Source organism: Erythrolamprus reginae, chromosome 1 (genome assembly GCF_031021105.1).
Source record: "Erythrolamprus reginae isolate rEryReg1 chromosome 1, rEryReg1.hap1, whole genome shotgun sequence".
NCBI classification, from domain to species: Eukaryota; Metazoa; Chordata; class Lepidosauria; order Squamata; family Dipsadidae; genus Erythrolamprus; species Erythrolamprus reginae.
Window position 1 is genome coordinate 424,178 of NC_091950.1, and position 14,733 is coordinate 438,910.

At 45.4% G+C, this 14,733-nt stretch overlaps 1 protein-coding gene across 2 annotated transcripts; it reads right to left on the reverse strand.

The window, feature by feature from the left end:
* On the reverse strand, positions 1-2,905 carry LOC139156290 (C-C motif chemokine 3-like). Of its 2 annotated transcripts, none has more exons than XM_070731735.1 (4): positions 2,624-2,905; positions 2,405-2,449; positions 1,583-1,694; positions 1-223 (listed from the first exon to the last, which is right to left on the reverse strand). In XM_070731735.1, exons 1-4 carry the CDS (start codon positions 2,685-2,687, stop codon positions 115-117), a joined length of 330 nt encoding a protein of 109 aa, XP_070587836.1. In that variant the 5' UTR covers positions 2,688-2,905; the 3' UTR covers positions 1-114. The 2 variants fall into 2 exon arrangements, with proteins under 2 accessions (XP_070587836.1, XP_070587827.1); XM_070731726.1 differs by having other exon boundaries at positions 1,583-1,697; positions 2,624-2,903.
* Between the last annotated feature and the right edge of the window lie 11,828 nt (positions 2,906-14,733).

The following is a 14,733-nucleotide window of genomic DNA, read 5'->3' on the forward strand; positions in this document are numbered from 1 at the left end:
CAGGGTACAACGCTCTCTTTAATCATGGTTTTCCCCCTCCTTTGATATAATGGAAGGCTGCCGAGGGGACGTGTGTGTCTTCTTCTCCCCTTGCCCGGAGCGTGGTTGCTGAGGTCACGGAGCCGACCCCGGAGCCCCTGTTGGGCTGAGGTCACGGATGCGATCCTGGACCCATTGTTGTGAGGGATCCGCACAGATCTTCACATCTCTCACTGTGGTGAATCTACAGAGGAGAAAAGTGGGGCCTTAAACACAGACTTTGGAGGAGGAGAATCAGGACTGCAGGACAAAACATCTTCCACAGAGGACCCATAGACTGCACTTGAGTCCAAGAGAGGGCGGGGAAAATATTTACTGACCCCTCACATCCTGGACACAAACTGTTTCAACTCCCACCCTCAAAACGTCGCTACAGAGCCCTGCACACCAAGACAACGAGGCACAAGGACAGGGTTTTTTTCTCAAACGCCCTCACTCTGCTAAACAAATAATTCCCACCACAGTGAAACTATTTACTAAGACTGTACTACTACTATCTTCTCTTCCTTACTAGTATCCATCTCCTCCCACTTATTACTATAACCACGTGGCTTGTATCTTTCACCTTATATTCTTTCTACTTGTTTCCTACTACGATTTCATAGCTTATTAGTAACCTTGACTATCACTGTTGTATCTTTTTATTCTGGATGAATGTACGTACACTGTCTGTACACCAGAATGTTTGCATGACCGCCTCCTGCTGCATGAGTCCCAGCGACCGGTCAGGTCCCACAGAGTCGGCCTTCTCCAGGTCCCATGAACTAGACAATGTTGCTTGGTGGGACCAAAGGGAAGAGCCTTCTCTGTGGGGGTCCCGGTCTTCTGGAATCAGCTCCCCCCCAGGAGATTCGCACTGTCCCCACCCTCCTCGCCTTTCATAAGAGTCTCAAGACTCACTTCTGCCCCCTGGCTGACAAAAGGTATGTACGTCTGTTGTTTGAATGGGAACGATTGACTTCTATTGTTATGGGGGGATGTTAGATTAGCTAGTCTAAATTAATTGGATTTAGGATATTTGTATTGTTTTCTTTTTTATATTGTAAGGGGCGGCATATAAATCCAAACAAACAAACAGACAGACAGACAGACAGACAGACAGACAGACAAATGTACACTGAGAACATCTGCACCAGAGACAAATTCCTTTTGTGTCCAATCACACTTGGCCAAGAAAGAATTCTATTCTATTCTATTCTATTCTATTCTTCTTGATTCCAAATTCTATTCCATTTCATTCCAAATTCTCCTCTATCCTACTCCATATTTCTATTCCATTCTATTATATTCTTTCTATCCTATCCTATCGTATTCTATTCTATTCTATTCTTCATTCCAAATTCTATTCCATTCACTCCATCCCATTCCAGACTAGCATTCATCCCACTGTGTGTTCCAAGAGGGCTGGACTTCCACTCTCAGAATTTGCTGGCTGGGGAATTCTGGGAATTCAAGGTCTCTCTCTCCCCCCCCCCCCTCAATCACCCAAGGTCCAGACCTGCTGATTTGGCATTTGGATAAGAAAATGTCCTGGGAAACGTACATAATGGCGGGCTTGGTGCACCTCCCGTTGGTGCGCACAAAGGACCTCAAGAGGTGCAGGGGAATGGGGCGCGTGGTGAAGTCAAGGCAGCAGACGGTGGGCGCAGGATCCACTGCTGGGAAGGGAAGAGAGAAGGGGGGGGGAATTCAATTCAATTAAAATAAATTAGATTTGAGGGAGAGGGGCTCAGCCGAGGCTCCCAAGCCCCTCAGGGCAGGACAAGACACAACGGATGGACACCGACCGAGGAGAGAGACGCAACCTGCCATTAAACAGAAATCCCCCCACAGTCACAGGGGAACTGCTTGCCACCAGAAGTCGTGAATGCTCCAACGCTGCAGGTTTCCAAGCAGAGATTGGAACAGTCCCTAGGCCCCCTGCTCTCTCGCTTAGATCTGGGGTTGGACTAGAAGACCTCCGAGGTCCCTTGCAGCCCTGTGACTCTATTGTCTAAGTTACAGACAAAACACTTGTCCTTGTGTGTTGATTGGACTGACCGCAACATGTCTGGACCAGCTGCCTAGTGGGAGACCTTCCCCACCCCACGCAAATATGCCATTGGGCTCAGGCTTGGGGTCCCAGCTGTGCCCCATTACATGGCTCCTCTTATGGGGGGAGAAGGGCGCCTGCCCCCTCTGTCTAATCCCCCAAGCCCCCCCCGTCCCCGTCTCCCAGGGTCTCTGCCTGCCTCAACCCTGGCCTGGCTCAGCCACATTGCAGTGGGGCAGGAAGCACCTCCTCCCCATAGCTCTCCCCAGAGGAAGAGGGTGGGCTGGGGTCAGGAGGCAGATTTGGGGGCATTTTCTGTGGCCGGAAACTTACCATTCCAGTCCCTGAGCTCGACCTGTCCAGGGGCTGCAGCTGGACCTGAAAGAGAGAAGCAGAGGGTGAAGGGACATTGTACCTCCTTGAACACTGCCCCCCTCTTTGCCCCCCCCCCCCGGCTGAGAGCTGAGTGCCGGGAGAAACCCCTGGGGGGTGGGGGCCTCCCTTGAGGGTCTGGAGGGTTTCAAGAGGGGCTGAGCTGGAGGAAGGACTCACGGGGACTCTGGGCAGCCAGGCTGAGGGAGACCCCCAGCAGCAGGAAGGCGAGGAGGGTCTTCATGGTCGGAGGAGGCAGGAAGAACCGCTCCGGTCTGGTCTCCGCGGCATCTGCACCAGGCGCCCGGCTGCCTTTTTATAGAACACCAGCCGCTGCAGCAACCACAGGAAACACGGGGTGGCCCCTATCACCAGCAGCCGGGTGTGGCCGCCAGGGATGTGCGGACGAGGGCTTCACACCCCCTGGAGCAGAGGTCTTCAACCTTGGCAACTTTAAGACTTGAGGACTTGGCAACTTTAAGACTTGTGGACTTCAACTCCACAAGTCTTAAAGTTGCCAAGTTTGAAGACCTCTGCCCTGGAGGAAGGTCAGCTTCTTAGATGGCGAGATCTCTAGATTGCAGTCCTTAGTTTGTAGCTTGCAGTCAGAAGTGGAAAGATTGTCCCAGCCACATGCTGTAATGCAGTCATGTGTCCAGCCTCCACTTCCACAGCGCCCCCCGAGGAGGAGGGCTGTGTGGACAACTGTCGGTTCAGGAAGATTGCGTGCAGTTGAGCAAAAACATAGCAATTTTGGTCTCTCTGTATCGAATTCCTATAGTGTTCTTGCGGATTTAAATAGTAAGGATGTTGGAGATATTAGCAAGGTCCCTCAGGCAGAGAATGAGGGGATGTTCAAAGGGGAAGTTGTCGTAAATGTCACCAAACCATCAAGTACAGTTAGTAGAAATAAAAAGAGGACACATTTTCTTGTGGGTGATTCGACCGTTAGAGGTGTTGATTTGGGACAGAGCAAGGATGTGGTTAAGGTGCTGAGGTGTCTCCCAGGGGCCACTGCCAGCAGGGACAGGAGGCGGATTACAAACATTGTTAAGACTGTGAGTAAAGGTAATAATGTTGATGTGGTGGTGCATCTTGGCACAAATGATTTGTCCCAGAGAAATGTTAATGTAGTAAAAAGAGATTTTCAATGTCTAAGTGTGGAGCTGGGTAAAATAACTGATTCAGTGACTTTCTCAGAGGTGTTACCGGTTTGTGGCCAAGAGGATAAAACAACGTGTATCAGAGAGTTTAATGTGTGGTTAAGGCAGTGGTGTAAAGCTGAAGGTTTTGGCTATGTAAGTCATGATGTCAGTAGGTGGTCTAATAGGGAGTTGTTTAAGAGGGATGGTTTGCATCCATCATACAGAGGTACCCAGGTGCTCGGTGAGGAATTCAGAACTTTTTTGGACAGGCATTTAAACTAGGTAAAGGGGACAGAGATGTAACTGATGTGGGTGATTTCTGTCCCTGACCAATGAGGATAAAGCAGTTTTTGGAAGCTTATGAAAAGGGAGCTGCAAATAATATAGATGTAGTTGTTGATGATAAGGGGCAAACTAATAACGAAAATAATGTTCTTCGGGTAATGTGCACAAATGCTCGAAGCTTGAGCAACAAGCTCTGTGAATTAATGGCCATAATATCTAGAGATAATTTGGACCTGGTTGCCATAACTGAGACATGGTTTAAGGATTCTAATGAATGGGAAATATCCATACCAGGATATACACTGTATAGGAAGGATAGAATAGAGAGAAGGGGAGGTGGAGTAGCCATTTATATTAAAGAAAGTCTAAAAACAACACTAATTCAAAATACGTGTCAAGATCTAGAGACTCTCTGGATTTGCATGCAAAATAAAGAAGGTTCTGTCATTAGAATTGGGGTGATCTATAGGCCTCCAGGGCAATCCGAGGAATATGACAACAAGATGGTGGGTGAAATTACCCAAATGGCAGTAAAGGGAGATATTGTGGTTATGGGTGATTTCAACATGCCTGATGTTGACTGGAATATCCCCAGTGCCCTTACATGCAAAAGTAAGAATATAGTAGAGGCCTTTACAGGAGCAGCTCTGGCACAGCTGGTTAAGACACCAACTAGAGGGGAGAATATTCTAGATTTAGTTTTTACGAATGGGAATTGGGTTTCAGATGTCAAGGTGGGAGAAAATTTAGGTTGCAGTGACCATCTATGTTTGTGGTTTGATGTAAAAACTCATTGTGAGCAATCCTATAATGCAACCAAAGTATTGGATTTCAGAAAAACAAATTTTAATGCAATGGGAGAATATTTAGATAATGAATTAAAGGGGAGGGATAAAATGGCAGGAGCGAGCATCCAGTGGACTGTATTAAAAAAGGCCATCTTAAAAGCCACTGGACTGTATGTAAGACAAATAACTAAAGGTAAAAGGAAGAAGAAACCGCTATGGTTTAGCAATGATGTAAGGGCTATAGTCAATGAAAAAAAGGCTGCCTATACGAGGTATAAAGAGTCTGGAAGTATAGCTGATAGGGAGGTATATAAAATGAGGCAGAAGGAGGCAAAACAGATAATATATGCTGCTAAAGCCTCAAAAGAGGAAGAAATTGCCAAATCTGTAAAGAAGGGGGATAAAACCTTCTTCAGATATCACGAAGCTTAGTACCGGGAATAATACATGCATTAATGGGAATAAGGAGATCGCTGACCATTTCAATAGCTACTTCTGTTCAGTTTTCTCAAAAGACACCTTACAAAATAATACTATAGAGGGATATAGCATTGCTTCCAGCTGTACGGATTCAGCTCCAGTGATCTTAGAAGCCGATGTCTTAGAAGAACTTGAACGATTAAAGATAAATAAGGCAATGGGTCCAGATGGCATCCACCCCAGAGTTCTTAAAGAACTCAGATCTGTCATTGCTACCCCCCTGACTGATTTGTTTAACCAATCCTTGTTAACAGGAGAAGTTCCTGAGGATTGGAGAATGGCCAGTGTTGTGCCTATTCACAAGAAGGGCAGTAGAGAAGAAGCTGGTAACTACAGGCCAGTTAGCTTGACATCAGTTGTAGTTAAAATGATGGAGACTCTACTCAAAAAGAGGATAAATCAGCACCTAAAAAACAATAACTTATTAGACCCAAATCAGCATGGCTTTACTGAAGGCAAATCATGTCAGACTAATCTCATTGATTTCTTTGACTATGTCACAAAGGTGTTGGATGAAGGTGGTGCCGTGGATATTGCCTACCTGGACTTCAGCAATGATGGTGAGACCACATTTGGAATACTGTGTTCAGTTCTGGAGACCTCACCTACAAAAAGATATTGACAAAATTGAACGGGTCCAAAGACGGGCTACAAGAATGGTGGAAGGTCTTAAGCATAAAACGTATCAGGAAAGACTTAATGAACTCAATCTGTATAGTCTGGAGGACAGAAGGAAAAGGGGGGGACATGATCGAAACATTTAAATATATTAAAGGGTTAAATAAGGTCCAGGAGGGAAGTGTTTTTAATAGGAAAGTGAACACAAGAACAAGGGGACACAATCTGAAGTTAGTTGGGGGAAAGATCAAAAGCAACATGAGAAAATATTATTTTACTGAAAGAGTAGTAGATCCTTGGAACAAACTTCCAGCAGATGTGGTAGATAAATCCACAGTAACTGAATTTAAACATGCCTGGGATAAACATATATCCATCCTAAGATAAAATACAGAAAATAGTATAAGGGCAGACTAGATGGACCATGAGGTCTTTTTCTGCCGTCAGACTTCTATGTTTCTATGTTTCTATGTTTCTTCTACACATCCAGAGTCCACCCAGTGATGGGCTACCAAAGTTTTTACTACCACACTGTGGGTGCAGCTTCTGCACTTTGTTTCAATATCTTTCAGTGCAAATTGGGGGCTCTGGGGTGGAGCTCCATTATTGCCACCCCACTGCACTCACCCCGTGTCCAGGCCCACCCCTGGGTCCTACCGCTTGAGGAGGGGGCTGGGCTAGATGACCTCTAAGGTCCTTTCCAGCTCTAGTCTAGTCTTAATAGGCAAGTGAACACAAGAACAAGGGGGCACCATCTGAGGTGAGTTGAGGGAAAGATCAGAAGCCACGTGAGAAAATATTATTTGACTGAAAGAGGGGTAGATGCTTAGAACAAACTTCCAGCAGACGTGGTTGGTCAATCCACAGTAACTGAATTGAAACCTTCCTGGGATAAACATAGATCCATCCTAAGATAAAATACAGGAAATAGTATAAGGGCAGATTGGAGGTCTTCTATGTTTCTAGGTCAACATAAGAGCCTAAGAAGAGCCCTGCTGAACGGGGCCAAAGCCCATGGAGTCCAGCCTTCTGTGTCCCACAGTGGCCCACCAGTTGTTTAGTTACTTAAATATTAGATTTGTCATTCATAGTTTTGTTATTGCTGTGAGCCGCCCCGAGTCTACGGAGAGGGGCGGCATATAAATCTAATAAATAAATAAACAAATTGTCCATGGGGATCTTGAGCAGAAAGAGAAGGCCAGACCCTCCCTTTCCCCTGACCCCCAAGAAATGGGACCCAAGGGAGCCCTGCCTGCCTCAACCCACATAGAGGCTTAGGCCCATGGACCTCCCTTTCAATCACTTGGCTTCCTCCATGAATCTGTCTAATCCTGATTCTGATTGACTGACAGTATGGTTGAAATTCAGGAAGCCCATCTGAAAATAGCAGGGCAGCATGTCCGTCCGTCTGTCTGTCCGTCCACCCACCCACCTCAGAGATAGTGTTTGCAATGTTCTGAAGAGGAATCCGTTCTGGTGGGAATCCATTTCCTTCTCACCCTAATTTAGCAATAGCAGAAGCATTTGGACTTCTATACGGCTTCACGAAGCTTTCACAGCCCTCTCTACGTGGTTCACAGAGAGTCAACCTCTTGCCCCCCAACAATTGGGGTCCACATTTTACCCGCCTTGGAAGGACAGAAGGCTGAGTCGACCTGGAGCCTGGTGAGATTTGATCTGCCAAACTGCTGTCAGCTGGGGATCAGTAGAAGTAGCTTGCAGGACTTCACCACCGAGGCTCTATTTCTGAATATAAGCCAAGGCACCAACAATTTCTGCAAGAGCGACAAGAGGACTAGGGGACTGGAGGCTAAAACCTATGAAGAACGGTTGCAGGAACTGGGCATGGCTACTTTAAGGAAAAGACGGACCAGGGGAGACACGAGAGCAGCCTTCCAGTATCTCAGGGGTTATTGCCACAAAGAAGAGAGAGTCAAGCTATTCTCCAGAGCACCTGAGGGCAGGACAAGAAGCAATGGGTGGAAACTAAACAAGGAGAGAAGCAACAGCACAAAGGAGAAATTTCCTCCAGAAGTTGTGAATGCTTCAACATTGGAATTTTTAAAGCAGATGTTGGATAACCATCTGTCTGAAGTGGTGTTGGGATTCCTACCTTACCAGGGGGTTGGACTAGAAGACCTCTAAGTTCTTTTTCATCTCTGCTATTCGTTATCACAACAGATAAGCCCACTCAACAGAGACCCTGAAGGCTTCACCAAAAGAGAAGCAATTGAGTTTCAGGAGAGATTGGGATGAAGAGGCAGAGGGGGGCGGGCACCCTAAGATAAAGTACAGGAAATAGTATAAGGGCAGACTAGATGGACCATGAGGTCTTTTTCTGCCCTCAGTCTTCTATGAGATGCTGCAACATTTTTAATGAAATCATGCGAAAAGGAATATTAAATTCCTCTCAATGTATATTAACTTGTTATTATAGTTTTTATAAGGTTGTGGACTTGTGTAATAATATATTAGGCGATATTGTTGGATTTCTAACTGTTTACAGTATATATTTAAATTGTTACATGTAATGTTTGTTTTATTGATTACACTTTGAATTTCTAAGATGCATGTTGACTTTTTGCAATAAAGAGATAACATGGTTTAAAATGAAAAAAACAAAAACTTTGAATTGAAATTTGGAAAAGTAACTTTTCCAAAGAAAAAAAATATATTCAGGGGAAAACCCCCCCAATGAATCACTTAACTGAGCAGTGGCCGGGATTCACTTGACAACAGGAATGTCACAAAAGGGGAAAAAACTCACTCAGCAACTGTCTCGCTTAGCAACGGAAATTTGGGGCTTTGAATTGTTGTCATAAGTCGAGAACTCTTTGCAGTGTCCACCTTGTGGGACCTTCTCCCTCCAGAAAGCAGAATGACCCCCAACCCGGCTGGTCTTTCGCAAGGCCTCCTTCTGAGGGGGGGTCCAGGGGGGCAAGATTTCTGCTCCTTCGCTTGGGCCGTGATTGAGGTTTTGGTTCCTTGGTTGCCTGTATTTTAATTTTTATAATTTTATTATTGTTTTAGTTCCATTTTAATTCTGTTATTGCCGCCCAGAGTCATTTATTGAGATAAAATGAAGAAACGCAGGCAGAAATACTTTGGACCTGCGGCCTTGCTGGCAACGGCTGGAAGGGAGAGAGGGCCGCAAGGGCATCTGGACGAAGAGGGACGTGGTCAAAACGAGGGGCCCGCACATCGAAGGGTGGCTGGCATTTTCTGTGGATTTTGCTGGCAGCTCTGGTTGCGGATGAGGGTTCACATACAAACACACCCCTGGGTATTTTTTTCATTGTTTTATTTGTCTAAGAGACCTACAGACAAGAGACTACATCAGTCAATCAATCAATCACTCACTCACTCAATCAATCAATCAATCAGAGTAGACCTGGAGGTCTTCTAGTCCAACCCCTGTTTAGACAGGAGACGTCAAGTTTCAAGTTGAAGGTTATTGGATTTACCATATGCCGCCCCTCTCCGAAAACTCGGGGCGGCTAACAACAATCATGAACAATATACAATAAAATCCAATACTAAAAGCAAATTAAAACCCCTTAATATATAACCTGGAGCATTTTGGAGATCTGATGAGCAACACCCATCACATACCCGTCAAGGGGCTCCACTTGCTCTGCTCCAAATCCTTGGAGAAGGAATCCACCCCAACCACAGGGGAAGCTCATTCCAGAGGGATTTCCATTACACCTTGTCTGGCCTTCAGGGATTTTGGAAAACAGCCTGACCCCCCTCCTCTCTGTGGGAGCCCCTCAAGTACTGGAAGGCTGTTATCCCCCCAGTTCTTCTCTTCGCTAGATGAGCCAATGTAGACTCAACATCCTTTTTGCATCGTGGCAACCAAAACTGAATGCAGTTTTGGAGAGGGGCGGCATACAAATCTAATAAATTACTATTAATTATTATTATTATTATTCCAAGTGTGGCCTTACTAAGGCCTTATAAAGTGGTATTAACACTGTAAGCTTAAAAACGTCTATCTGTGTCAAATATGTGTGTTAATTTTGTTTATTTTAATTGTCTAATAAAGTCTATTTATTTTTTTAAAAACCACTTTGCGTGATCTTGATTCTCTCCCTCTGTTGATGCAGCCTAGAACTGGGTTGGGGGCTTTTTTGCCAGCTGCTGCCCACGGCTGGCTCCTGTTTAAACGGTCGTCCACTCGGACTCCAAGGTCCCTCCCACAGTTACTCCTGTTGAGCAAAGGGCCACACATCCCGTGCCTGTGTGTTTTGTTTTCCTTGCCTTACCCTGGGTCTGTTTCCCATCACGTCTCCTCTTTGGTGTCTGAGTTTCTCTCCCTTCCCATGATCCTGGGCTCCTGGTTTGGATTTCGCTACAGACTTTACTAACATTCACCTTTTAGCCTGGGATTCACTTCCAGAATTCTTTGGAACTGGACGTTGGCCTTTCATTGGCAGGACAGTTCCCTTGTTTTCAAAGGAACCCAGACCTCAGCATTTTAAAAATGGCTTGGGCAAAACGTTCCACTTTGGGGGAAGTTCCAGAGTTGGTGACAGAGAGAGAGGAACTTTGAAAACAGGACAACAATTATCGCAGAGGTCGGGGAGGTCGGAGGGTTTGCCAGGAACTGATCTTGCTGCCTTATCGCATCTCCTGTTTTGATCAAACTGACTCCGGAAAAGAGGGTGAAATTGTGGCCCATGGAAGGTATCGTGGTTTGAGCGAGGAGCCTGATAGCCTATCGCACAGCATCCTAGTTTTCAGGCTCAGGTTTTGTGGGCTGCAGGCAGTGATGTTCTGATGCCCCCACGGGGGGGGGGGGGGGAAACGTAGTGGGGGTAGTTAGTTTACGCACTATTTATTGAATACTTAATAGTTTTTTTCTTGTCTTTCCTTCTCTAGTACCTTAGTATGATCCTTAGTTACTTTTAACATAGGAAATAAGCCACCCTGAGTCCTCAGAGAAGGGCAGCATACAAGTCTAATAAATAATAATAATAATAAAATAATTAAACAGTATGATTTTACCTGTAAACACTTTAATCATTTTAATCATTATCTAGAACTGAACTTTTATAGCAATGAAAGAAAATTGAGCTACTTGCCTAATCTGTTATCGTACTCAACCTTGTGGGTTCAGTACAAAACCTTAAACTGTTACTGTGCTTCTCAACAAATCGTGCTGTCTATCATTTGTCTTTTTTGTGGCTAATCAAATACTGTGACTCAATCAATCAAAAATGAGTCCAAGCACCTATTTGAAAGCTTACCTTGGTTGGTAAGCCACTCCCACCTGGTCACATGGCCACCAAGCCACACCTACAAAATAAGCCACGCCCACAGTGTGGCAGTCAAGCCTTTGCCAGCCCTTCACTGGCTCCCAGGGCACGAGGACAGGTTCCAACTCCTGTGGCTGAGGGTCGGCCTTGCCCAGGCATTCCCCTCAGCCCCACGGCACTTCCACGTTTTCACGAATGGCGGGAAAGTGGAGGAGAGTCTGGCCGGTTGAGCAGATGGCACAGAATTGTGTGAGACTGTTGAGGTTCTAGAAGGCAAAGAGAAGACAATGGGAATCCGTCTGGAGAAGCTGCAGAGCTGGGCTGAAAACAGTGCAATAAAACACAATGATTTTCTTTAGAATCAGAATAGAGTTGGAAGGGACCCTGGAGGTCTTCTAGTCCAACCCCCTGCTTAGGGGGGAAACCCTGCACCACTTCAGACAGATGGTTGTCCAACATCTTAAAAACTTCCAGTGTTGGGGCCTTCACAACTTCTGGAGGCAACTTCTGTTCCATTGGTTAATTGTTCTGACTGTCAGGAGATTTCTCCTTAGTTCTTGTTGTGATTCCGTCCGAGGCCCCTCAGGGAACGGCTGATCTTCTGTCGGTTTCCTGCTCAGAGGGGGAGGATGAGGAACAGGAGGTGCAGGCAGACGAGGAGGAGGAATCCCAGGCTGAGGAAGAGGAGGAACAGCCAGAGGCCCCCGAGAGGGAGCTCTCCCCAGCAAGCAGCCTGGATTCCTTAGAGGAAAATGCACAAGCAATAATCGATCTGCGACAGAGAAGAGCAACACAAAGAAGGGACCAATTGGCTAGGTACTTTCAGCACTAAAGAGGCAACAGCTGGGTTTGGGTGTGGTGCTCTCTGGAAAGGCTAAAAGGCAGACCCACCCTTCCTGGCTTGTGGAGTATTATCTTTGGGAGTCCTGGGACCTGGCTGTGATCTTTGGCGTCTTGGAATTCTGGTTTGTGACTTTGAATACTGAAACCTTGGGGGGGAAAGGTGGGGGTCTTATGCTCTACAGTGGTGGGTGTGCCAGCAAGAAGTTTGCTGTATTGTCTGGACATCAGGACTCTGCTGTAAAGTCTCCTAGCCTGCCTGTTGGGAAGAACAGGTTTTTCTCTGTGTTTATTTTTCAAGCTAGAAAATACTTTTGCTTTTACCAGCGTGTCTGGCTGTTTTTTCCAGTTGGTGTTGAGGTCTGGGGGAACCCAGACAGAACAGTTCTAAGTTGCTTCTTTCCTTGTTTAGTTTCCACCCATTGCTTCTTGTTCTACCCCCAGGTGCTTTGGAGAGTAGCTTGACTCCCTCTTCTTTGGGGCAACCCCTGAGATACTGGAACACTGCTATCCTGTCTCCCCTGGTCCTTCTTTTCATTAAACTAGCCAGGCCCAGTTCCTGCAACCGTTCTTCATATGTTTTAGCCTCCATTTATCCCCTAATCATCTTTGTGGCTCTTCTCTGTACTATTTCTAGAGTTCTAAGTTGCTTCGCTCCTTCTTTAGTTTCCACCCATTGCTTCTTGTTCTACCCTCAGGTGCTTTGGAGAATAAGGTGACGCCGTGGATATTGCCTACCTGGACTTCAGCAAAGCCTTTGATACGGTTCCACATAAAGAGCTGATAGATAAATTAGTGAAGATTGGACTTAATCCCTGGATAGTTCAATGGATTTGCAGCTGGCTGAAGCGTAGACATCAGAGAGTTATTGTTAATGGCGAGTATTCTGAGCAGAGTCAGGTTACAAGCGGTGTGCCACAAGGGTCTGTTCTGGGTCCTATTCTTTTTAATATATTTGTGAGTGACATAGGGAAAGGTTTGGTAGGGAAGGTTTGCCTATTTGCTGATGACTCTAAAGTGTGCAATAGGGTTGATATTCCTGGAGGCGTCTGTAATATGGTAAATGATTTAGCTTTACTAGATAAATGGTCAAAGCAATGGAAACTGCAGTTTAATGTTTCCAAATGTAAAATAATGCACTTGGGGAAAAGGAATCCTCAATCTGAGTATTGTATTGGCAGTTCAGTGTTGGCAAATACTTCAAAAGAAAAGGATTTAGGGGTAGTGATTTCTGACAGTCTCAAAATGGGTGAACAGTGCAGTCAGGCGGTAGGGAAAGCAAGTAGGATGCTTGGCTGCATAGCTAGAGGTATAACAAGCAGGAAGAGGGAGATTATGATCCCGCTATATAGAATGCTGGTGAGACCACATTTGGAGTACTGTGTTCAGTTCTGGAGACCTCACCTACAAAAAGATATTGACAAAATTGAACGGGTCCAAAGACGGGCTACAAGAATGGTGGAAGGTCTTAAGCATAAAACGTATCAGGAAAGACTTAATGAACTCAATCTGTATAGTCTGGAGGACAGAAGGAAAAGGGGGGACATGATCGAAACATTTAAATATATTAAAGGGTTAAATAAGGTCCAGGAGGGAAGTGTTTTTAATAGGAAAGTGAACACAAGAACAAGGGGACACAATCTGAAGTTAGTTGGGGGAAAGATCAAAAGCAACATGAGAAAATATTATTTTACTGAAAGAGTAGTAGATCCTTGGAACAAACTTCCAGCAGATGTGGTAGATAAATCCACAGTAACTGAATTTAAACATGCCTGGGATAAACATATATCCATCCTAAGATAAAATACAGAAAATAGTATAAGGGCAGACTAGATGGACCATGAGGTCTTTTTCTGCCGTCAGACTTCTATGTTTCTATGTTTCTTCTTTGTGGCAACCCCTGAGATACTGGAAGGCTGCTATCACGTCTCTCCTGGTCCTTCTTTTCCTTAAACTCGCCATGCCCAGTTCATCATCATCACCCTTAAGGTATGTATTATGACCCCCCAATCCTCCAAGGGTGGAACTCAGGCGCATGGGAGGCCTTTCTTCTCTCCCAGGAATTGAGTCCTTTTCCTCCAAGCAGCAAGAACTATATTGTTCAGATGGAAATTGAAGACTGATGGAGATTCGCTCTTCCCTTGGCCATGAGCTTAGATCTGAAGAACTGTATAAAGACCTGACTTTCCCCACTGGCCTGGAGTCCTTGATCCGATTAATGGCCCCCCATCAAGGTCCAACCAGGAACGATCTGCGTGGGTGTTTTAGATGTCTTGATTGTTCATTGTGGGTTTTAATTGTCTTGTTTTAATCTGTTTTTATATAGTATTTTTGTGTATTTGGCTCTGAGCCACCCAGCATCCTCTGAGAGGGGGGCAGCACATAAGCCTCAATAAATAAATCCCCAGGACCAGAATGGCCCACACGGGCCTTAAAAAAAATCTCTATTAAGTTTCTACATATAAAAATAGAAAGAGAAGAAAAACCATTTAAACAAACAGAACGTTCAAAGAAAAAAAGAAAGATAGAAAGAAAATGGACAGGCAAATGAGCATATAAACTTTAAACAACATATAAATCATGTTCAGTTTTAGTGGTGTTCTATATATGCACATAGAGAGTTTGAAAGTCCCACTCGGACCTCTGCTGGGACCTACGGAATGGCCTGTCCAGACTTTGAATGCAATAGCAATAGCATCTAGACTTATATACCGCTTCCTAAGGGGACCAGACATCCCGAGTTTGGCGGGACAGTCCCGATTTTAAGCAATGGGTCCCACATCCTGCGGCGTTCTGAAAAGGTCCCATTTTTGTGAAGAAATTCCCACTCGGTGGCTTGAAGGCCGTCCGGAGGTTGTGTTGGAGCTGGAAAG